Source organism: Schistocerca cancellata, chromosome 10 (assembly GCF_023864275.1).
Source record: "Schistocerca cancellata isolate TAMUIC-IGC-003103 chromosome 10, iqSchCanc2.1, whole genome shotgun sequence".
NCBI classification, from domain to species: Eukaryota; Metazoa; Arthropoda; class Insecta; order Orthoptera; family Acrididae; genus Schistocerca; species Schistocerca cancellata.
In genome coordinates, this window is record NC_064635.1 from 120,941,841 (window position 1) to 120,965,230 (window position 23,390).

A 23,390-nucleotide genomic window follows, 5' to 3' on the forward strand; every position below is an offset into this window, starting at 1 on the left:
TTGTCTTCTTTTGACAAAGGCCTTGTTGGCCGAAAGCTCATTTTATGACAGTCTTTCTGTAGTGCCTATCTGTGACTCAGCATCTCCGCTATATGGTGAGTAGCAACTATCCCTTTCGTAATACTGTTACATTCCATCCTGGATTTTCCATTGTTTGATCATACAGTTCTGAGTTTCACCAGGTTTTATGCTACCATGTCACAGAGTGCAGAAGAAAATCTTAAATGCAAATCTGTTTGCTTATTTAACTAAAAATTAAGTTAAATGAAAAATACTAATTACATTCACAACTCTGTAGGAGTTAAATGTGCGTGCTTGGTGTACCTATAAGCTAGGTGGTGTCTTGCGGCGAGAGGTTAACTTGTGATACAGCTTGCAGCACACACATGCATTATACTTACCACTTATTCTAGTAACTGATATGTATGCTACCATGAGCAAGCACATTGAGAGGATGGTCCTTTGTAAATCTTAGCCAGTGTAGATGTCTGAGTTACGTTTTTGAGAATGTGGATGTGTGCTTACAGGAGGGAGGGGGGGGGGGGGGGGGGGGGGAAGAGAGAGAGAGAGAGAGAGAGAGAGAGAGAGAGAGAGGGGGGGGGGGGGGTTAGAAAGCTACAAGTCTCTTGGGGCTGTTAATCATTTCTGTACACCACACATCAATCAACTACAAATAAGTGCTTGTGTTCCCTATTTTTGTTTACTGCTTCCATCCTGATGATTTAGAAATTTCTACTGTTGGTGTCTTATGAACTTTGTCATTCTAATTTTAATCCCCCCTCTCTTTACAATCTAGTCTTCTCCAGGTTTCTTTTGAAACCCTTACCAGTTTCACTCAAAGTCAACGGAGTGTAGAAAGGCGGAGCAGAAATGCACATGTAATAGCAGATGTGTACAGTTGCTCAGGAAGCTGGTTATTGGCAACAATAAAATATTTGACCACTTAAAGCTATAATTTGCCCATGTCTCACCATCTCTAACATCAGTATTGAAAGTCACAGCAAGTGTAGAGATTATTTTGCTTCGGACAGGCATAACTCCGCCCACAGCTGCAGCACGTTCTGCCTTCAGAATGCGCTTCACGGCAGCCCGCATCATGTTTCCACGGGTCTCGGTCGTGAGAGGTTTTGTAATTTCCGACAGCTTCAGTGTGCGAACACGCTGCTTGGAAACCTACATTCGATAAAAATAAATTTCAAAAGAACACATACAATTAGAAGACATCTAAACACTAAACAGAAAAATACTAAGCCACTACTGGCTGTGTAATAAACGTCTTAAGCAGAGTTCATAACAACATACTGTAATAGAACAGCTTTGTACACTGCCGTCTTTAACACTACACAGTGCCCTTCAGTAATGTTTACTGTTGATATTCTGGCTGAAATCATCAATCAGAGTTTATTTTGTGCAACAGCGAGTGTCCTGCCTTTTAAAATGTTTGCGTTTGTACTTTTATGACTTATTTATACCGATAAGATAATGGATTAGATGTCCTAATTGTTTACTGTAACTTTAATCTTATACTTTAGTACCTAAATGCAGTAAAAGTGATACTTATGTCAGCCTCACTTCCATCATTAAAAGATTTATCACAGATTTACGAAGAGTACATAAGAGCAGCTCTGCTTTATATTACACTGGGGTTATTCATTTGAGGCAAGTATGAAGCACACTGGAATAGAATTGCCCCAGAGAGGGAAAATCTGGGTTCAACAAGTCCACGAACAGTTTAAATCTGTCAGAATGATGACAGCACTTTGGTCAACTGTAAAATTTCAACTCATTTTCAAAAAACGCTTCAGCCTTCTTTTGCTTGATGCTGAAATCTAAAGAACTAGAAGTAAAGATCAATGAGCATTCACATATGAGGCTCCACTTAAAGTGATGTAAGAGTAATTATTGTAATTATCAGTTTGAGTAGATTAGCACTAGTCAGTTTGTTGTCAGAATACTTTACAGAAGAATCCAACAGAGGTTGCTACTGTCTGTTACTGGATAACTTGAATTTATCTATGTCCCTGAAGGCTTTCCTTCATGATGGGATTTGCAGAATATGATGTGTGAATGAATGAAAGAAGAATGAATGTACAAATGAACATAAGGAATCACTGAAGATTGGCACCCATGCCTTATGCCATTTCTTGAGGAGAACTCATTTCGGTCTTTAATTACTTTTATTATAAAACATACTCACAGTGTTTCTTGCAAGCCTTCTTTGATGGAACATCAGGTAGTTTTTTCACTCCTTGGTGACTTTTGCACATTTAATACATAGCTACAATTATTCTTACACTATACACTAAAATCTCCAATCTTGGACACAGTACAAACAGTTACCCAAACAGTGAGAATGAATTCAACTCACCTTCACAGTAACTGTTCCAGACTGCTGAGAAGCTTTTGCCTGCTGCGTTTCCTTTTCCTTGTCCATCATCTCCGTCATCACCGAGGTGAGAGATGGCTTCACATCTTTTTCTAGGGGACCATCTTCTATTTCCATCTGCAAGATCAAATGCTTCCTCAAATCTTACACAATAAAAGCAATTTTTTTGTTTGTTGATGATTTGACAATTCAATTTTGGATGCAATATTTCCACTGTTGGGCTAAATCTCTTTTTCGGGAGCTCCAAGCTGGGGTCTTAATGTGCATAAAAAGGAAATAATGTTAATAACACAAACTGGGAAATAACAGCAGCAATCCTCTCCAAAATGAGTGACATGTAAGGAACAGATGATATTAAGCAATTCACTCGGTGCACTTTAATAACAACTAGCTGGGGGGTAGGGGGGGTGTGGGGGTGGGGGGTTGTGAACCACCTGCAATGCCCAGGTATTAATTTTGCCAATTTTCTATTAGAAATGAAAACAAAAAATGAATGCTGCTAGTGTCGGGGATCTCCTTAAGTTGATTCAGCTGTAGAAGTGTCTTCGTAGTAAAGTACAATGGTATTAAAACATCATGCATGATGTGGCATTATTTCATGCATCTCTATGTTTATGACATCATGTCTCCTGATCTGTGCCTACAATGATATAACTTTGTAGGTATACTAAGCAGCACGTTGGATACAATAGAGTTAGTAACAAAGAAGTAATAAATTTAAACATCATGCACAATGTGGCAGTTTTTCACATATCTCAGTGTTTATGATGTCACATCTCCCAAACTACTATAGGTAGGTGGTTCTTAGCCCTCACAGTGACTGTTGCCTGATAGTAAGCAATTTGTACAAAAAGTTTGGTTCAAATTGGTCTGGTGGTCTAGGAGGAGATGTGGAACATACACACGCACATATACATAAATCAGTTTTTATAGTATGTATATGGATATTACATGAATCATTATGATGGGTCCCTCTCAACTTAAGATCTAAGTGTGCTGGCCCCTATTACAAACATCACCATCAGCCCCCTTTTCCAATTGCAGAAGAAGCATTTAGTTCAAGAGGTTGGGATTATTATTTACTGTTGTAAAGTGTTGGAAACATTCCACATGGGAAAAATATATCTAAAAAGAAAGATGATGAAACTTACCAAACAAAAGCGCTGGCAGGTCGATAGACACACAAACAAACACAAACACAAACAAACACAAACATACACACAAAATTCAAGCTTTCGCAACCAACGGTTGACTCATCAGGAAAGAGGGAAGGAGAGGGAAAGACGAAAGGATTTGGGTTTTAAGGGAGAGGGTAAGGAGTCATTCCAATCCCGGGAGCGGAAAGACTTACCTTAGGGGGGAAAAAGGACAGGTATACACTCGCACATACACACATATCCATCCGCATATACACAGACATGCGGATGGATGTGTGTGCATGCGCGAGCGCACACCTGTCCTCCTTCCCCCCCAAGGCAAGTCCCTCCGCTCCCGGGACCGGAATGACTCCCCACCCTCCCCCTCAAAACCCAAATCCTTCCGTCCCCCCCCCCCCCCCCCCCCCCGACGAGGCAAACGTTGGCCGCGAAAACTTGAATCCTGCGTGCATGCCCGTGTGTCCATCGACCCGCCAGCGCCCCCGTTGGGCAAGTCTCATCATCCTTCTCCCATATATAAAGAAAGATGATGAAACTTACCAAACAAAAGTGCTGGCAGGTCGATAGGCACACAAACAAACACAAACACACACACAAAACTCCAGCCCTCGCAACCAACGGCCGCCCCGCCAGGAAAGAGGGAAGGAGAGGGAAAGACGAAAGGATGTGGGTTCCAAGGCAGAGGGCAAGGAGTCACTCCAATCCCGGGAGCGGAAAGACCCACCCTAGGGGGAAAAAAGGACAGATACACACTCGCGCGCACACACACACACACACACATATCCATCCGCATATACAGGTGCATGGGACAGGTTTTACACCGGGGGCGGTTACAGGGGTAGGAGCCAGAGGGTAGGGAAGGTGGTTTGGGGATTTCATAGGGATGAACTAAGAGGTTGCGAAGGTTAGGTGGACGGCGGAAAGACACTCTTGCTGGAGTGGGGAGGATTTCATGAAGGATGGATCTCATTTCAGGGCAGGATTTGAGGAAGTCGTATCCCTGCTGGAGAGCCACATTCAGAATCTGATCCAGTCCCGGAAAGTATCCTGTCACAAGTGGGGCACTTTTGGGGTTCTTCTGTGGAAGGTTCCGGGTTTGAGGAGATGAGGAAGTGGCTCTGGTTATTTGCTTCTCTCCCTCTCTCCTGACGAGGCAACCGTTGGTTGCAAAAGCTAGAATTTTGTGTGTATGTTTGTGTTTGTTTGTGTGTCTATCGACCTGCCAGTGCTTTTGTTTGGTAAGTCTCATCATCTTTCTTTTTAAATATATTTTTCCCACGTGGAATGTTTCCCTCTATTATATTCATATCATTAATTTGAACCCAACAATCACGTTTGTTATTGTTATTGTTATTGTCACTGTTACATTTCGTAGTCTTTTCTGTCATCTTATTTCCTCCTCCTGTTTTTGCCAGCAGTTTTACTTTCTATTCACCTTCTCCTTTTTTACCGTAATCCAGTATACAATTTTATCCCGCCGATATATACTCAATAATACGTAATAATACGTAACCCACTTCCAAACCATAACCAAAATTTTTTTTTTTTTTTTCCGCTTTCAACACTACCGCTGCTATAAAATCCACCGTTTCCAGTTCACAAACAGTTCCTTTCAGCTATTAAACAACCTTTTCGGCTAGTTTTAATATCTTTTGCTTTATTTCCATTTCCGTTTTTCTCACATCATCGATCATTTTTAGCCGCTTCCCACAGGTTTTAACGTCATTATTTCTTCATCAGACAATTGTTAGCTTCATTTCCATAATCTGCCGCCACCAAACCACCCTTTTAATACATCCTCACGTAGTTTTTTCGAAATTTTCCTGTATTTCTCCACCCTCTAACGTGTTTTGGTGGCAACACAACCACCTAACCTTTATGCACATCATTATCTACCTACACAAGTTCACCACAGGATCAACATAGCCCAGCTCTAACCAACCCTTTTTCGCCTTTTTTCACACCAGATCTCCATTTGCTTTCTAGTTTTACCTTTATCTCTCCCCATATATTTTTATATTTATTTTCATTTTCATTTCAGCCTCGTGTTCCACTTTCCACCTTCTAGTACCATGTCACCCTCACAACACCTCCACAACGACCCCATCAAGTTTTATTTACATTCCCTCCGCAAACATGCCTTCGCCCTAGCCAGATTACACTCCCATATTTTATTTTCTCAGGCTTGTCTGACATTTGGCATCACCCCCAAAGGCCTCACACTTAAAGTTCCCATCTCTGGCTGCAACCCTTCTTTTCATCAGTCCCTATACCAGTTCCAAACCGAACAATCCATTGCCCTCACCCACCTAATGCTTCACCTACACTTCCACTCAGCCAATCAACACACCCATCAACTCCTGTCCCTAATAAAAGTCCTCAATCTTTCCTCTCCCACATCCACACCGGTTGTTCAGAGCATCCTCCTACAGGCCAACCGCAAATTAGAACAGCATGCCACCCTCCACCTTAAAAAACTATCCAATCTCCTGGTTTCCCACCTCCGGAAAGGCAACTCACTCACCCTTCACAACCTTTCCAGCAAACCTCAACCTCCTCTCATTGCACACAAACCCAGTCTCTCCCATCTACTCAATCTCCCACTTCCAGCTCCACTCCCTCCAAAACCTCAAAATTCCAATCAACACAATCTGGAACCACAACACCCCAACTCAGTATATAACCTCTCCTCCAAACCTCTCTCCCAATCCGAGACCTCTGTCCTATCCAAAGGCCTCACCTTCAGCCCCACTCCCAGATTTAACCAAACAGCCCTTGTCAAAGATTTACTGCCCTACACCCGTACTCTCTGCTGGAAATATCACTTTGCCACGAAGAAAAATGATCCTAATCCTACTCCTAATGATCCAACTCCCCAAGATACTATCCAAATTGAACCATGCCTGGAACAGTTCCGTCCTCCGTCACAGCGGGACCCACCTCCTCTTCCTCAAAATCACCCTCTCCTAACCTTCCAGGAATTTCTGACTTCCAGCCTTGCCTCTCAATCCTTCTTAAAAAACCTTAATCCTACTCCCAACATCACCACTGCTGAAGCCCAGGCTATCCGTGATCTGAAGGCTGACCAATCTATCGTCATTCTTCCGGCGGACAAGGGTTCCACGACTGTGGTACTTGATCGTCGGGAGTATGTGGCTGAGGGACTGCGTCAGCTTTCAGACAACACTACTTACAAAGTTTGCCATGGTAATCCCATTCCTGATGTCCAGGCGGAGCTTCAAGGAATCCTCAGAACCTTAGGCCCCCTACAAAACCTTTCACCTGACTCCATCAACCTCCTGAACCCACCAACACCCAGCACCCCTACCTTCTACCTTATTCCCAAAATTCACAAACCCAATCATCCCGGCCGTCCCATTGTAGCTGGTTACCAAGCCCCCACAGAACGCATCTCTGCCTACGTAGATCAAGACACTCTTGGTGGAGTGGGGAGGATTTCATGAAGGATGGATCTCATTTCAGGGCAGGATTTGAGGAAGTCTTATCCCTGCTGGAGAGCCACATTCAGAATCTGATCCAGTCCCGGAAAGTATCCTGTCACAAGTGGGGCACTTTTGGGGTTCTTCTGTGGAAGGTTCCGGGTTTGAGGAGATGAGGAAGTGGCTCTGGTTATTTGCTTCTGTCCCTCTTTCCTGACGAGGCAACCGTTGGTTGCAAAAGCTTGAATTTTGTGTGTATGTTTGTGTGTCTGTCGACCTGCCAGCACTTTCATTTGGTAAGTCACATCATCTTTGTTTTTTTTTTTTAATATATATATATATATATAAATATTTTTTTGTTTCATATACTGAAGGGGTAATTACATTAGCACAGATATGTGGACAGCAAATAACGAGAGACAGAAAGAAATCAGGAAAAGACATGGAACCAGAGAAAGATATTGTGAACTAGTTACAGAGTTGAAGTATGAAATAGTGCAGTGAAAGATGACACTGAAATATTAAATAACGAAGAAACAAGAAAGGCTGGGGAGACATGCAGTTTTTGATGAAAGATTTGTACTGGTATCGAAATAGCTCAGTTAGATGAGTACAGCACCCTAAGTTTGAATTCCATTTCAATGATACTTGCACTGTGAAGTCTGATATATATAAGCATTATTATGAGTGAATTGATCCTCCACTTCATTGATGTTTCATGAGATAATGCTATAGTAACATCTTTGGATTGACGAACTGATAGGTGTATAGACATTGTCAGCTGCAGTGGTAGAATTCAGTACCAAGTTTCATCAAAAGATGTACCTGGTCAATATCTCGGGTTGCGAGAAGCTGGTGACTAAGGTAAAACTCGTTGAGAAACCATCAATACATTCAACTAATGGTAATGTTTGAAATGATGCTTCAGGAAACATCATTAGCTGTAGCTACTGGTAATTGCTGAGGTTATGCTTGACAAAGCAGTGAGAGATTCGTTAACTGAAGATGTCTGAGCTGATGAATGTAGAGTCACGATCGGTTCAGGAGTCAGAAAACAGCTGTATCGTAGCTGTTTGAGATGCACTCGTCTAGAAGCTGGTCAAAATGTTGACCAATGCAGTTACTGGTGACTCCTAAGGTGATGTGTGTCAAAACAGTGAGCAATTCATTGGCTGATGATGACTTAGTAGGTGGATGTAGAAACATCTTCAGCCCTGGTACCAGAATAGAGATGTAGAGACATGGTCAGCCCCACTGGTAGAATTCAGCACCAAGTTTCATCAAACGACATACCTGGGCAATATGTGGGGTTGCGAGAAGCTGGTGTCTTAGATAAAACTCACTGAAAAAACATTGATACATTTAACGAATACTAATGGTTGAGGTGATGCTTCAGAAAAGATCGTTAGTTGTAGCTATTGGTGATTACTGAGTCAATGCTTGTCAAAGCAGTGGGAGGTTCATTAACTGATGGATGTAGGATCACCATCCGTCTAGGAGTCAGCATATATATATATATATATATATATATATATATATATATATATATATATATATATATATATATATATATATATATATAGTTATAATAGAAGGAAACATTCCTGATGAGGCAACAGTTTGTTGCGAAAGCTTGAATTTTGTGTGTATGTTTGTCGACAGACACACAAACGAACACAAACATACACACAAAATTCAAGCTTTCGCAACAAACTGTTGCCTCATCAGGAAAGAGGGAAGGAGAGGGAAAGACGAAAGGATGTGGGTCTTAAGGGAGAGGGTAAGGAGTCATTCCAGTCCCGGGAGCGGAAAGACTTACCTTAGGGGAAAAAAGGACGGGTACACACTCGCACACACACACATATCCATCCACACATATACAGACACAAGCAGACATATTAAAAGACAAAGAGTTTGGGCAGAGATGTCAGTCGAGGCAGAAGTGCAGAGGCAAAGATGTTGTTGAATGACAGGTGAGGTATGAGTGGCGGCAACTTGAAATTAGCGGAGATTGAGGCCTGGTGGATAACGGGAAGAGAGGATATATTGAAGAGCAAGTTCCCATCTCCGGAGTTCGGATAGGTTGGTATTAGTAGGAAGTATCCAGATAACCCGGACGGTGTAACACTGCGCCAAGATGTGCTGGTCATGCACCAAGGCATGTTTAGCCACAGGGTGATCCTCATTACCAACAAACACTGTCTGCCTGTGTCCATTCATGCGAATATATATAGATATATATATATGGTTATAATAGAAGGAAACATTCCCTGAAGGAAAAATATACCTAAAAACAAAGATGATGTGACTTACCAAATGAAAGTGCTGGCAGGTCGACAGACACACAAACGAACACAAACATACACACAAAATTCAAGCTTTCGCAACAAACTGTTGCCTCATCAGGAAAGAGGGAAGGAGAGGGAAAGACGAAAGGATGTGGGTTTTAAGGGAGAGGGTAAGGAGTCATTCCAGTCCCGGGAGCGGAAAGACTTACCTTATGGGGAAAAAAGGACGGGTATACACTCGCACACACACACATATCCATCCACACATATACAGACACAAGCAGACAGAAGAAGGACAGGTGTGCGCTCGCGCATGCACACACATCCATCCGCAGGTCTGTGTATATGCGGATGGATATGTGTGTATGTGCGAGTGTATGCCTGTCCTTTTTCTCCCCTAAGGGAAGTCTTTCCGCTCCCGGGATTGGAATGACTCCTTACCCTCTCCCTTAAAACCCACATCCTTTCGTCTTTCCCTCTCCTTCCCTCTTTCCTGATGAGGCAACAGTTTGTTGCGAAAGCTTGAATTTTGTGTGTATGTTTGTGTTCGTTTGTGTGTCTGTCGACCTGCCAGCACTTTCATTTGGTAAGTCACACCATCTTTGTTATATATATACTGCTATAGCTCTGCAACCCACCCCCACGCCACCATGAGGGTTATATTGGTATGGTAAGACCTACATCCCCCATCCATGAAGGAGGTTTCTGCTTGAAACTGGAGGGATTGTTTTTGGACATATGGACATCAAAAGAGGATTTCAAAGAGAAGAAGGCAATGAAGCAGCTGGAAATCAATGTTATGGGTTGATTTTAAGTGATCTATGTATCGCAAGATGCCAAGCCTTTACTTGTTCCCAGTAATGACAGTTGCCACCACAAAGTGGCTGCAACTGACCAAAATGCTGAATTATGTCACAGAGTGTCCCACAATGTTATAGAATCTTCTAGCATGTTCTAGAATCTTCCAGACTGTCCTACACCGCTTGAGAATGTTCCATTATCCTATTGTGCTGGTGATAGTGGTATGCTCCATCGCAGAAGTGTGTATGTAGGCGACAACGCGACACACGTGTCATATTTTCAGAGATCGATTAGAATGGATAAAGGAAAAGTGAAAATGACAGAGAGTGAAATAAATTTAGTGAAAGTGAATTGTGTAAGAGAGTGAACAGTGTATTAAGTGAAATTTTAATTTGTTACTTAAGATTAATATTAAACAGGGTTTCGATACATAAGAGAGACGATCTTGCCAGTGGTGAACTGAAAAGGAGGAGACAGAACACAAGAAATGAAAGAGATCAGGAGTGAGAAGTGCATATATGTTCACAACCTAAAAGAATGAATAGACTGAGAGGAAACGGAGAAAAAATTAGTGAAGAAAATCGAGTGAGACACTCAGCAAACTGATGTAAAGTAACCGCTGAAGAAACAAGATTATGATGAACTAAGTAGGGGTGCAATGAGAAGTTCAAGAAAAGCAAGAAGTACAAGAACAAGAACATTGGTGTATGAGACGTGCAAAGTAGAAGAAGGAGATTATAGTTTGGCAGACACATCATTCCATTATGATCCCACTTAAGCATACAACTGACACAAACATGTTCTCCTGATAAATGGATCAAGTGTGTCAGTTCCAAGGCACTAGGAATGTCATTGGAGAAACACCATGAATGTGTTGCACGAGTGGAAAAATTTGACTGGCACCAACAGAAGTGCCACTACCAGAATTGCAGCCTGACTTCAGAAATTCCAGAGTAAAAAAAGACAAATTCTGCAATGTTCAAGAGTATATAAAGCTTGTTTTGAAACAATATCATTTGCTGCTTCTTCCATAAGCAGTGAAGAACATCAATTTAGACCTGTGTGTTTTCAATTACAGTGTGCCAGAGGGGGATCATACGAATGCCAAATGAATCTTATCAGTTTTTGCAAGTGTATTTCATTGGCAACAAACAAGCAGAAGTTCCAGTGTTCTCTTTAACACTCTCTAATATTATTTAGAGAAGTTCTGGATGCTTTAGAATATTCTCGAACATTCTCTGTGTTCTATAAAGAAATAATGAGTGAGTGACAGTAAACTATATTTCAAATTAAGTTATTGTTGAATAATTATGTGGATTTAAGAGCACTTAAAAGTATTTTTGAGCATTCAAGAGTACTTGTGAGTGACAAATATCAGTTTTATGATTTTTTTAATAGTTAATTTTACAATGTTCTCAAATGTTTTCTAGTGATCTGGAACGTTTTCAGAAAATAGAGGAAAATAATGACCAAGTGAAGTGGGCCTTTATCAGCTGCTTTAAATAATACAGGGAATGGGTTGCAATTTTTACATTAAGTACAATGTACAGGCATTGTCATTTAGTAGAACAATTTACATGAACACTCTCAAAGCCATTTGCTATTGAAATATAAGATACTACTTTCTTCATACAGTTCTGCAAAGTGCACCCACTTCAACTGCACATTATATATGGCATATGCAGCGTGAACCAGAACTTCAATGACAAACTTTCGGTAGTTTGGACCAAAACAAGAAAAAAATATGGGAAGATGGGCTCTAAAATGCACACCTTAAGAGCTATGAGCACTTTTACAGTAGATGATGTGTTTCACAATAGTAAAAAAATATATCTTTTTAACTTAAGTTTTTGTTTTACAGCAAAGTCCATTTTTGGCAATCGTGTAATAGGTCAAAATGTTCAAAATTATGACATGCAAATTATACAAAAGAAGAAGTGTTAAGTGTGAAAGACACTGCACACTACATGGAAAATACAAAACCCTTCAGCATTACTCAGGTGATAAATAACTGATTTTTTTTGTTTTTTTTTTTTCTTTTTTGCAAAAGACAGCAATTTGCACAAGCAGTTCAATTTCCACATCAACAACACACAGTGGTATATTGCTGACATTACTATAGTAATACCATGTCTTATCAAATTTACATAAATGAACATTATCACTGCTTCACAATAGCACCAGAATAAAACATTTATTTGTACAGAAATGTTCAGAATGCTACTGGAAACCAATGTAACCTTTTTTTTGCAAGTGAATAAAAAATGAATCTAAAACCCTACATGGACAAGAGAGTGAATGGAGAACCCAACAAATTAATAGCTAAATATCAAGACAATTCTGCATAAAGCACTGTTTACAAACCAAAGCAGTAGCTAATGTTGAACATCAACTGTAAAAAATTTCTTTCAAAATACATTTCACACACTTATTCGTATACATTATTTTCATTAATGCACTAAGAATGCACTGCAAGTTAATGCTAGAAAATGTGTCTCCCCAAAACAGGAAAGTCTTAACACTTGCAACTGCAAACTGCCAAAGCAAAAGATATTATTTAATTGTTTTCAACATCCAATGAAACTATTTTTAAGACATAAGAGATATGGTAGTGGTCTTTGTTGACTTTAACAAGGCCTAAATTTGGTCGATTGGCGAGTATCGTTTGACATTTTGACAGAATTCATAGTGGACCCAAAACAAAGGAAATCATCATCCGAACTAACACAAACAGACTAAAAACCAAAATTCATGGCAGAGCTCTCCAAATAGTTTTAATTTAAAACTGGGGTCTGACAGGGCCTCTCCTCAATTGTGTGTCAGAGAATGTCATCCAAGAATGGGGAAAGTAAATAGCTGGGAAAGAGTTACCAAACAAAGTTCGCATTGAATATTGAAAGAACAGCGTCAGAGTAAAATGCCTTGCATTGGACGATGATCTGGTAATACTGTCAAGATACACAGAGACATTCTGAAGGAACAAGCAGAAAAAGCTGGCCTCTAGATTTCTGTCAAATATAAATGACATCGGAACAGTGCTTTATCTCCTAACAACCGAGTATGGTTAAACAGAAAAAAGTGGACAGTTTTAGATACCTCAGTGAAATAAGACACATAGAAACTATTTAAAAATAAGCTGACAACAGCAGGAGAGAGAAGACTGGTGCCAGTTTACATATAGGACAAGCATCCTATACAAGACAAAGACAATCTTGAGAAAAGCTAAATTTAGGTACTGTAACACAATGATCAAAACAGAATGTATATATGCAAATGAATAAGTCAGAATAATGGGAAATGATGGAATGAGAGAAGCCAAGAAGTTTGAGTGCAAGTTCCTTTGGAAAATAATAAGTCCTAAGGAAATAAACTTACAGTGCGAGCTGCAAGGAAGAGGAGAGGGATAATAGCCAGCAGATGAAATTGTTAAGAATCAATGCTCTATCAACAAATTTCAGGATGTATACAGCCTGACAAACAAAGCATATTTTTAAAGCATTGGACAGCAGCCCTGAAGTCTCTGTTGGGAGGGGGGAAGGGGAGTAAGCTTCCAGAAATTCCTTCCAATTACTTATCCTGATGTTTACTGAGTGGAGTGACAAAGTGAATCCACACAAAACAAATGAATTTAATATCCACAGTTAAGGACGAAGATTAACAGTAACTGTCATTTAGCTACTGTACCTTAGGCTGTTTACTATGGCCCCCATTGGGATCCATTCCTGCGTCGCACAGCAGCTGGGCGAGCATGCGGCACAGCATTTTGATTTGCACAGGTGAGCCTGCATTCGGGATAGGTTTGTACTCGGCACAGAATGATGGCGGAACAGCATCGGGCAGCTTCATCTGGAACAGTAAAGCGACACATTTCATGCGTGAAAATTACGTAATAATTCTATTAAAGGAAAATAATTTTGGAAAACTAAATTACTAATGCTCGATTGTATAAATGAGAATTTTGATCTTAGTTTAGAAAATTAACCCAGTTCACAAATCTGCTGATTGCGGAAAAGGTCGATATCGTGTTTATGTATGGCTATTGTGATCAAAATGTGCTACATATGCTGCTCGGTATCCTGGACAACATCATCCAAATGTCCAGAGCGTTCGCTGGATAGTTACATTATTTAAGGAAACAGGAAGTGTTCGGCCATGCGTGAAACGTCAACCATGACCTACAACAAATGATGATGCCCAAGTAGGTGTTTTAGCTGCTGTCGCGACTAATCCGCACATCGGTAGCAGACAAATTGCGTGACAATTGGGAATCTCAAAAACGTCGGCGCTGAGAATGCTACACCAACATCGATTGCACCTGTACCATATTTCTAAGCACCAGGAATTGCATGGTGACGACTTTGAACGACGTGTACAGTTCTGCCATTGGGCACAAGAGAAATTACGGGACGATGACAGATTTTTTGCACACGTTCTATTATGCAACGAAGTGTCATTCACCAACAGCGGTAACGTAAACCGGCATAATATGCACTACTGGGCAACAGAAAATCCATGATGGCTGCGACAAGTGGAGCATCAGCAACCTTGGCAGGAAAATGTATGGTGTGGCATTATGAGAGGAAGGATAATTGGCCCCCAGTTTATCGATGGCAATCTAAATGGTGCAATGTATGCTTATTTTCTACGTAATGTTCTACCGATGTTACTACAAGATGTTTCACTGCAAAACAGAATGGCGATGTACTTCCAACATGATGGATCTCCGGCACATAGCTTGCGTATAGTTGAAGTGGTATTGAATAGCATATTTCATGACAGGTGGGTTGGTTGTCGAAGCACCATACCACGGCCCGCACGTTCACCAGTTCTGACATCCATGAATTTCTTTCTGTGCGGAAAGTTGAAGGATATTTGTATCGTGATCCACCGACAATGCCTAACAACATGCGTCAGTGTACTGTCAACGCATGTGCGAGCATTACGGAAGGCGAACCACTCGCTGTTAAGAGGAATGTCGTTACATGTATTGCCAAATCCAAATGTGTTGTTGTTATCATCATCCTCCTCCTCCTTATAACTAATATTTTAGAGAATGTGTTGTTTGGCAGTTGACAATTTCATAGGTACCTGGTACTAACCATTCGGTAGTGAGGCAGAGCTGGTGGTGATGTGTTGTCACATCAGGCTATCAGAATTTTGCTGGGACAAAGGAAGGATACACGATATATCACTGCCAATAGATTTATGCTGCTTTATGCACAGAGGAAACTTTTGGTGTTTGGAGCTTTTAAAGAGACAGTTGCCCGAAACTAAAGAAACTAGCAGATAGTGGCAGAGGTTCAGAGGTTTATGTCTGCATTGTCTGCTTAGGCAGAGATCTCTTCAACTCAAAGATTGGTTTGGCCACCAGTGATTTAATGGACACATCCTCAGAGATGTGGTATTCTCATGCCTTCCTCAGACCTTCAGATTTATCTGGGATCTAACTGTAAGTCCAGCACACTACCACTGAACTACTGAGAGAATTTCATATACTTATTGGCCAATAATCGTGTCTGCTAACTGACTTAATATTATTTTTTTCCCATCACTGTGTGTGTTGTTGTCATAGTGCTTTAAGCAAGTAGTTGAAAATTTAATACAAACTGTGGAGTTGCTGCTACCGAGGCCGAGAGAGCATTTTTGTAAGACATTCGATCATCATTGGTTGCTGTGTAACACCGTACCCTCTACCATTCAGTGAAAATACTTAATTTCGCTTTCTTACTCTGCCACTAAGCGTCCATGCACTGCCTCAACGTTTTCACTTCAATTCCAAGTCACCTCCAAGAGTTCTTACAGCAGCAGTTACTATATATATCCATTACTTACACTGCCAATATTATCCTTATCCTAACATTAAGAAAAATAATTCTGAATTTCAGCTGTGGGGGAGTGGTAAAAAACAAATACTTTGTTTACCTCTATTCATCTTTTATTTACCCAAAATGTATTTTTTTTAGTGCCGCTGCAGCAGACTATCTACAAAATTTTACTATTCAAAATCAAGCATAATTAAAGAGAAAATCTGAGATTAACATTTATACAATGTAGATTCCCATGTTCAGCTCAATCAAAGTCTGTTTCTCTGCTGACTGAACTCGACTGCTTCATACAAACAGCCCTAAGGGTACTGAAGGTAAGCTACTGTGGCAGTAGCTACACAAATTATTATACAACCACATATATTCACATAAATCCATTAGTTTGAAAAATGTATTGAAATAGTACTTAATGTTATCTGAAAGCAATAGAAATACTGACCTATGTATTTCTAAGATATTTAGTTTTAGAGAGGTTCTACATATCTTCTGATACTTCAGAACACTTTTGCTTTTGTTAAAATGTATATATGAATTTTATTTCTTTATTTATAGAGATTTTCAGAAGGGCCATTTGTGGCATGCACATATTGTGGCTTGCAAGCTCCAATGAGAACAGTGCAGGAAATTGACTGCCTTTTTCAATGGAACTGTTCTGTATTTTTTTATTTAAGGAAACCATAGAAAAAACAAATTTCAATAGCAAGATATGGATTTTAACTGCCATCCTGTAACTGTTATGCAAGGATGCAATGTGTAACAAATCAAAATATTAATAATTACATAGAAAACACAACGTAACAGAACCTTGTCGTGGACGTGCACGTATACTTCTGTTAGAGAAGAACAACAAGCTTGAAAGCTGTTGTGTTTATACGCCATAGATCAGTCTACTATATGGGAACTTTATTCAACATTTCAAGAATTTTCAGAGTCAGTTTAATGAACGTAGCAAAAACAGTTGACAACAGAAAATTGGAACAATGTACAAAGAAATAATATGAGTGAATATCAATTCTATAATTGTTATAGTCAGTTGTGTGACAAATTAAAACATATGAGATCTGTGAGAAATGTAAAGAGACATTTTTTATCTACGAAATTTTTTATTTTGTTCAAACTACATTATTGTTCCCTTCAAACTGGTAGGGCCTGTAACATGTCAACATATTTGAACAGTTCTCGGGTATCCGACTGGGTAGCGTCCTAATTCCTACACAATATTTCGGCAGACGTACACGCTGGAATCTTTAGGTGGATCCTGACGAATGCTGTGCTGTTCCTCTTGGCGCCCTATATATACTAAGCTTTACCCCCTCCACCGTTCCTCTCCTGGTGTCTTTGGTACTCTGTCAATCCTCCTGCTTCTGGGACTGTGTTACTAAAGAGGCCATCGAAATCCGACTACAGGATGATCTAATTAATAAAGACAGCAGCCTTCAACTTAGTCAGGCCTGGAACCCTGCACTCAGCCTGGAGGGAAAGATGCCGTCTCAGACATCGAGGACCGCCCCCGATGGCGGCAGCAGGGAGACTGCAGACCCCAGTTCAGACCCAGGTGCCGCTTCCCCCACCACCTCCAGTAGCCGCCGCGCCGGCCACACCAAAGACACCAGGAGAGGAACGGTGGAGGGGGGTAACGGCTAGTATATATATATAGGGCGCCGTGAGGAACAGCACAGCATTTCTCAATTTCAGGAAAAGAGAAAATTCACAGGTGTTCATATCAGGTAAAAAAAGCAGGGGGTGGGGGAAGCTGTGGAATACCAGGAATGCTTTTCGCAGTAAAAAATTCAGTGATGGAAGTGGCTGTGTGACATGGGGTATTTTTATGATGCAGCATCTACTTGTCTGCAATATCCACCCTTTTCCCTTGTAATACATTTGGCTGAGAGTTTGTTCTTATTGTTAAGCGTAGGTCTGATTTCACAACAGCACTACACGTTCAATATTTTCATTGGTTTTTGACGGTGAAGGTTTCCTGAGAGTACATCTTCAATGAGTTGTCGGACTTCCAAAAAATGATCTGTGCTGGAAGAAAAAAAAAAAAAAAAAAAAAAAAAAAAAAAAAAAAAAAAAAAAAAAAAAAAAAAAAAACACCCTTGTGCTCTTGATAAGGAATATTCCGCATAGGCCTGCCTCTACTTTTCAAAAGTAGCACTCAACTATTCCCCAAGCGAACACAAAACTTGATGCCATAACATTGCTTTAAATTCCACTTTTCCATTTTCATAACACAACAAAAATAATTTAACTGATGGTGCTCTCTAAAAATCACATGATGCCCATATGGAGCTGAAACTGACTGAACATCTGGAAGAGACAAATAGATTGGTCTACACAAGTAGAACACAGCACTGCCAGATCACTCCCAGTGTTTTTAGTCTCATTACTTTTCCAACACACCTTGGATAACAACAGTAAACAAAGAAAGAAGATGAATAAATACAGTAGCTGTTTCTCTTGAAAAAATTCATCTATGGAATAAATAAGTTCTACCAAGTAAATATTTATTTTATTCTTAGACAGAGGATTGTTACTGTTCAGACTTAATGCCACATGATAGAGAATTATGGGTGTTAATACTACTGTACTGTATACTTTTTTATACCAGAAATAAATTGTTTTTTGTGTTATGATGGTGATTGATGAGACAAAACTGTTTTACAAAGAGAAGAATCTTGCATCATCATTCAAGCACATCAATACATAAGCATATAAACACAATGAGACAATATTAGTACACAGAGTTACCAGAATTTTACACAGATGGCTCCAAGAAGCAAAACTGTCCAGATGGCTGAATGCAGCCAAGGTATTTTTTTTTTTTTTTTTTTTTATCTCAACTGTATGATGTTCCCAGGTGTGGCTATTACCTAGATAGATAGCTAAGAAAACAGAGCACCATACATGTTGCTCTTTTCCCCGTCTCTGAACCAGGAAATCTGACAATTTGTTAAAATATCGCCGTGTACATGAGGATTTGCACACCATCACTGTATAATTACAGTAAAACCCTGAATTATTGAACCTTCTTTTAAGGAAATCCCGCTTTTTACGAGTATTTCCGACAGTCTCGGCAAAATTCCCATAAGGACAACATTATTTCTCCCCACTTTTAACAAACCCCCATTTAAGAAAAGTCTGCTTTTAAGGAATAAACACGAAACATTTTGCAAATTGAAAGCCAGTTTTTATGTAATTTCTAACATGTCGAATGGTTACAGATTTCTTTCAACTTCATTTCACATGAGTTGTATCTACTGTTGTGTGACACAGTAAATAGTAAACGATTCAACCAGTTGACAGACATGTAGATCGTAGTCAATAACTCTACTTCTCTTACAGTGATACCGGTGGATTCGTTGAAAGACTCGGAAATCAATTTCCACGTGACGTGATGTCACAGTCATTATAAATATGAAGCACGAAAAGTGTAGTTGTTAGTTTATTGAATTGTCGAAGTTATGAACTTTACTTTTGTGGAGTTACGGTCTGCAAACAATGAAAGAAGACGATCATCTGCAACGTCAATGACAATCTTAACATAAATATTTCACACATGGTGATGAAATACGATTACGTGCCATCTACATGTGTAGCATGTTCAAAAATAAGAAAGTGTTCCTAAATGTCAAAACTAACAATGCCTATCAATCCAGAAAGCAGGAGTATTTGTCCGTCTAAATTTAATGATTGGAAAATATTCTTCTGATGTAGTTTCAAGGATTGAGAACAGGAAGTATTCCTATATGTGGAAACATACTGCAAGAGAGTGTTCGTGAAATCGTTTTGGATATCGATACTGAAAATTTCAGTGGATCAACGGCTGGTTAAAAGTTTTTTTTAAAACATCATACTCTGTTGTTCCGAAGTGTAAGTGGAGAAAGTGAGGCTCAGGTCATAAAAAACATGAACTATTGGAAGATCATTACATTGCTAAGCGTTCTGATACATTTCCAATGCTGACGAAGCTAGTGTCTTTTCTAGTTTAGATACTGCAAAATCATATTCCATTTAGACAGAAAATGCCACAAAGGTAAAAAACAAAATTAAAGAATGGCTGCCTTTTCTATTAATCTCCAGGTGTTTTCAAAACATAAAAACATTAGGTTTTACTTCAGAGTACAACAGCAACCCTGGAAACAACAGAAATCCTTACAAATTTCTCAAGCATTTAGATACCAAGATGGATGCAGCAAGAAGGAATTGGACTTATTATGCTGTGTACATAACAGGGTGACAATTTCTGAGAACTGAATGTTGTGTTCCTTCCTCTGAACTGCACGAGTCATCTGCAGCCTCTGGACCCCAGCATAATACAATCTTAAGGACAAATACAGTGTAGCATATGCACAGAAATCAATTTTACTCTTTGAGAGGAAGAAGTGATGAGACTCCGCCGTGTACAGGGTACAAATATGCCTGCTGCTGCCTAAAATTCTGTAACACAACATACAATGTTAAACTGTTTCACAAAGGCTGGCTGTGGTATATCAGTTGCAACTGAAGATGACATTGTTCCAGAAGAAGTATGGAGGAGCAAAACTGACATTTGTGAAAATGTCAGATTCTTAGGTCACCTGGCAGACCATCGAGCCCAAACTGACATGCAGTACAACATGGCACAATATACACAATTTTGGTGGTCGGTGCATTTATTACCGTATGCTTACAATGATATGCTTAACTGTTACTGAAACTTTACTTATTTAGCTGACATCATATAGATTTTCTTTTTATAAAAGAATATGAACTTTTATTAACAACAAAATTACAAACAGTTCCATATACACAGATTGTGAAAGACACTAGTATTGTAAGAGTCAAATAAAAAAAAGAAAAATGTGTATAGGAAGAGGGAAAGGCATTTTTATTACGATGAAAGTAACCATAAAAATTATGGCTAATAATATATTCATTTCATAGCATCATGGTCATCAGCCATTCCATTAAGACAAAACATCAGTCACCAGTTGTTTTAAATCAGTTGCTAATACAACACCCCATTCGTACTATGAATAGCATGCAATGATCACAAACAATAAGAACTTTGTGTACAACAATACTACATGACAAACTTTAACAACCTATTAAATGCAATAGTTCATGCCAGTCTAATTACAATACAATTAGAGGAACTGTAACCTATGGCATCATAACAATAAAACCTTAGTAATAACATTTGTAAAAATGTACAAGGAAGGGAGCAAGACACTGCATAATTAAATGGAACAAATAAGAAAACTATAAAAATATGGTGTGAAATTTCTTTGTTAATGACACCAGTGGGATGCTATGTCTGATCTCAATGAAACAACCAAACCCACCAATGTGAAAGACAACTGCACGTAGCACCACACTAACGAAATGTGTAATGTTCAAAGCGTATTCAGGGAGGCAACACCTGCATACGTACTCCACCTACCATATGGTGCCTGGTGGAGTGTACCTTGTACTGCTACTAGTAACTTTCTTGTTCCACTCACAAATGGAGAGGGGGGAATCACTTCTATACACCTCTATACATGCCCTAATTTCTCTCGTTTTTGTGGTCCTTACTCTAAATGTAGGGGGGGGGGGGGGGGGGGGGAGGCAGTATAATTCTGTGAAAAGTTGCAAATGCCAGTTCTCTGAATTTTCTGACTAGTATTTCATGAAAAGAACGTTTTCCTCCCTCCAGAGACTCCTACGAGTTTATGAAGCCCCTCCAGAACACTTGTGTTTATCAAGCCTATCGGTAACAAATCTAGCAGCATGCCTCTGAAATGGTTTGGCACCTTACTTTAATCTGACCTGGAAGGAATCCCAAACAGTCTAGCAGTACTCAAAAATAGGTCACACTAGTGCTATGTACGCAATGTCCTTTATAGGTGAGCTAAACGTTTCTAAAATTCTCTCAATAAGGTGAAGCTGGCCATTCGCCTTCCCGACTGCCATCCCTATGTGCTCATTCCACTTCTTATTGCTTTCCAACAATACACACAGATATATAATTGACAGTCACTGTGTCAACCAGTGCACCACCATTACTGTATTCATACATTACATGATTTTTCTACTCATCTACATTAACTTACATTTTTCTACCTTTAGAGCAAGCTGCCATTCATCACGACAAACAGAAATGCTGTCGAAGTCATATTACATCCCTCTATAGTCACTCAACGACAACGCTTTTCTGTATACTATAGTATCACTAGCAGTATACTGCTCAGCCTATCCCTCAGATCATTTATATATAAAGATAACAAGAACAGTCCTACCACATTTCCCAGGGTCACTCCTGATGATACTTTTGTCTCCGGTGAACACTGGATCCTATTGCTCATGAAGTCTTTGACCCACTCAAATATCTGGGAATCTATTCCATATGCTCAGATCTTCAATAACATTCTGCAGTTGGGCATCACGTCAAATGCTTTCCAGAAATCTAGAAATATTTAACCGACCTGTTGCCCTCCACCCATGTTTCACAGGATATTGTACAACAAAAGGGCACACCACGTTTTGCACGAGTGATGTTTTCTAAATCAGTGTTGATTTGTGGACAAAAGCTTTTCTGTCTGAAGGAAATTTCTTATATTCACACTTAAAATATGCTCAACAATTCTACAGCAAACCAATGTTAAGTATATTGGTCTGTAATTTTACAGGTTTGAACTTTTACTCTAATATTCAGGAGTCATCTGCAATTTTTTCCAGTCACTTGGCCTGCATTTACATGAAATCTCTCACCCAGTGCGAAGTCCCAAGTAAGTGGCCATATTGGAATGCCATATGAACCTGGTGACTTATTTGTTTTCAACTTTTTTAGTTGCTTCTGTGTCAGAGATGCACACTATGACCTCCTTGTAGGAGAATGAGAAACAGTCCAACAACAGTATGTCATACAATCCACCATAGTGAATGATTTCTTAACCGTGAAATACAGAACGTCATCTTTTATTTTGCTGCCTTTTATTGCCATAACAGGCCGGTTGATGACTGACTGGACAGATGCCTTTGATCTACTTAGTGATTTTATGCAGGACCACAATTTTTTCAGTTTCTTGGCAAGATTTTTCTCTACGATGTGTTGGTGGAAGCAGTCATATGCTTTGCGCATCAAACTCTTTACATAAGCATGAGTTTCTACAGACTTTGGCCTGTTGACATTCCAGAGTTTTTTTTTTTTTTTTTTTTTTTAAACCAGGAGCGCAAGAGTCACCAATTTCCTCAGCATTTTATGAATTTTGTTATCAAACCATGGTGGGTCTTTTCTGTCCTTCTGTCCTTAATCCACTTACTCAGCACATACTTCTCCATTGTGCAATTTACAATGTCCTTAATCCACTTACTCAGCACATACTTCTCCATAGTGCAATTTACAATCACCTTAAACTTTGTCCATAATTCCTCCAGGTCCATAACATTGGAACTAAATTATGTTCCTTCATTGTCCAATTAAGGTGGCTGAAATTGGATGGCCCATAAAAATGTTCCACAATTACCTT

At 39.6% G+C, this 23,390-nt stretch overlaps 1 protein-coding gene across 1 annotated transcript in view; it reads right to left on the reverse strand.

The window, feature by feature from the left end:
* The window catches only part of LOC126106422 (symplekin), a 117,003-nt gene that overhangs the window by 67,995 nt on the left and 25,618 nt on the right, over window positions 1-23,390 (reverse strand). Inside the window, exons 9-11 of the mRNA XM_049912698.1 lie at window positions 13,757-13,918; window positions 2,369-2,503; window positions 972-1,173 (exon numbers count right to left, since the gene is read on the reverse strand). Coding sequence (XP_049768655.1) covers window positions 972-1,173; window positions 2,369-2,503; window positions 13,757-13,918 — 499 coding nt within the window. The remainder of the gene's footprint in view (window positions 1-971; window positions 1,174-2,368; window positions 2,504-13,756; window positions 13,919-23,390) is intronic.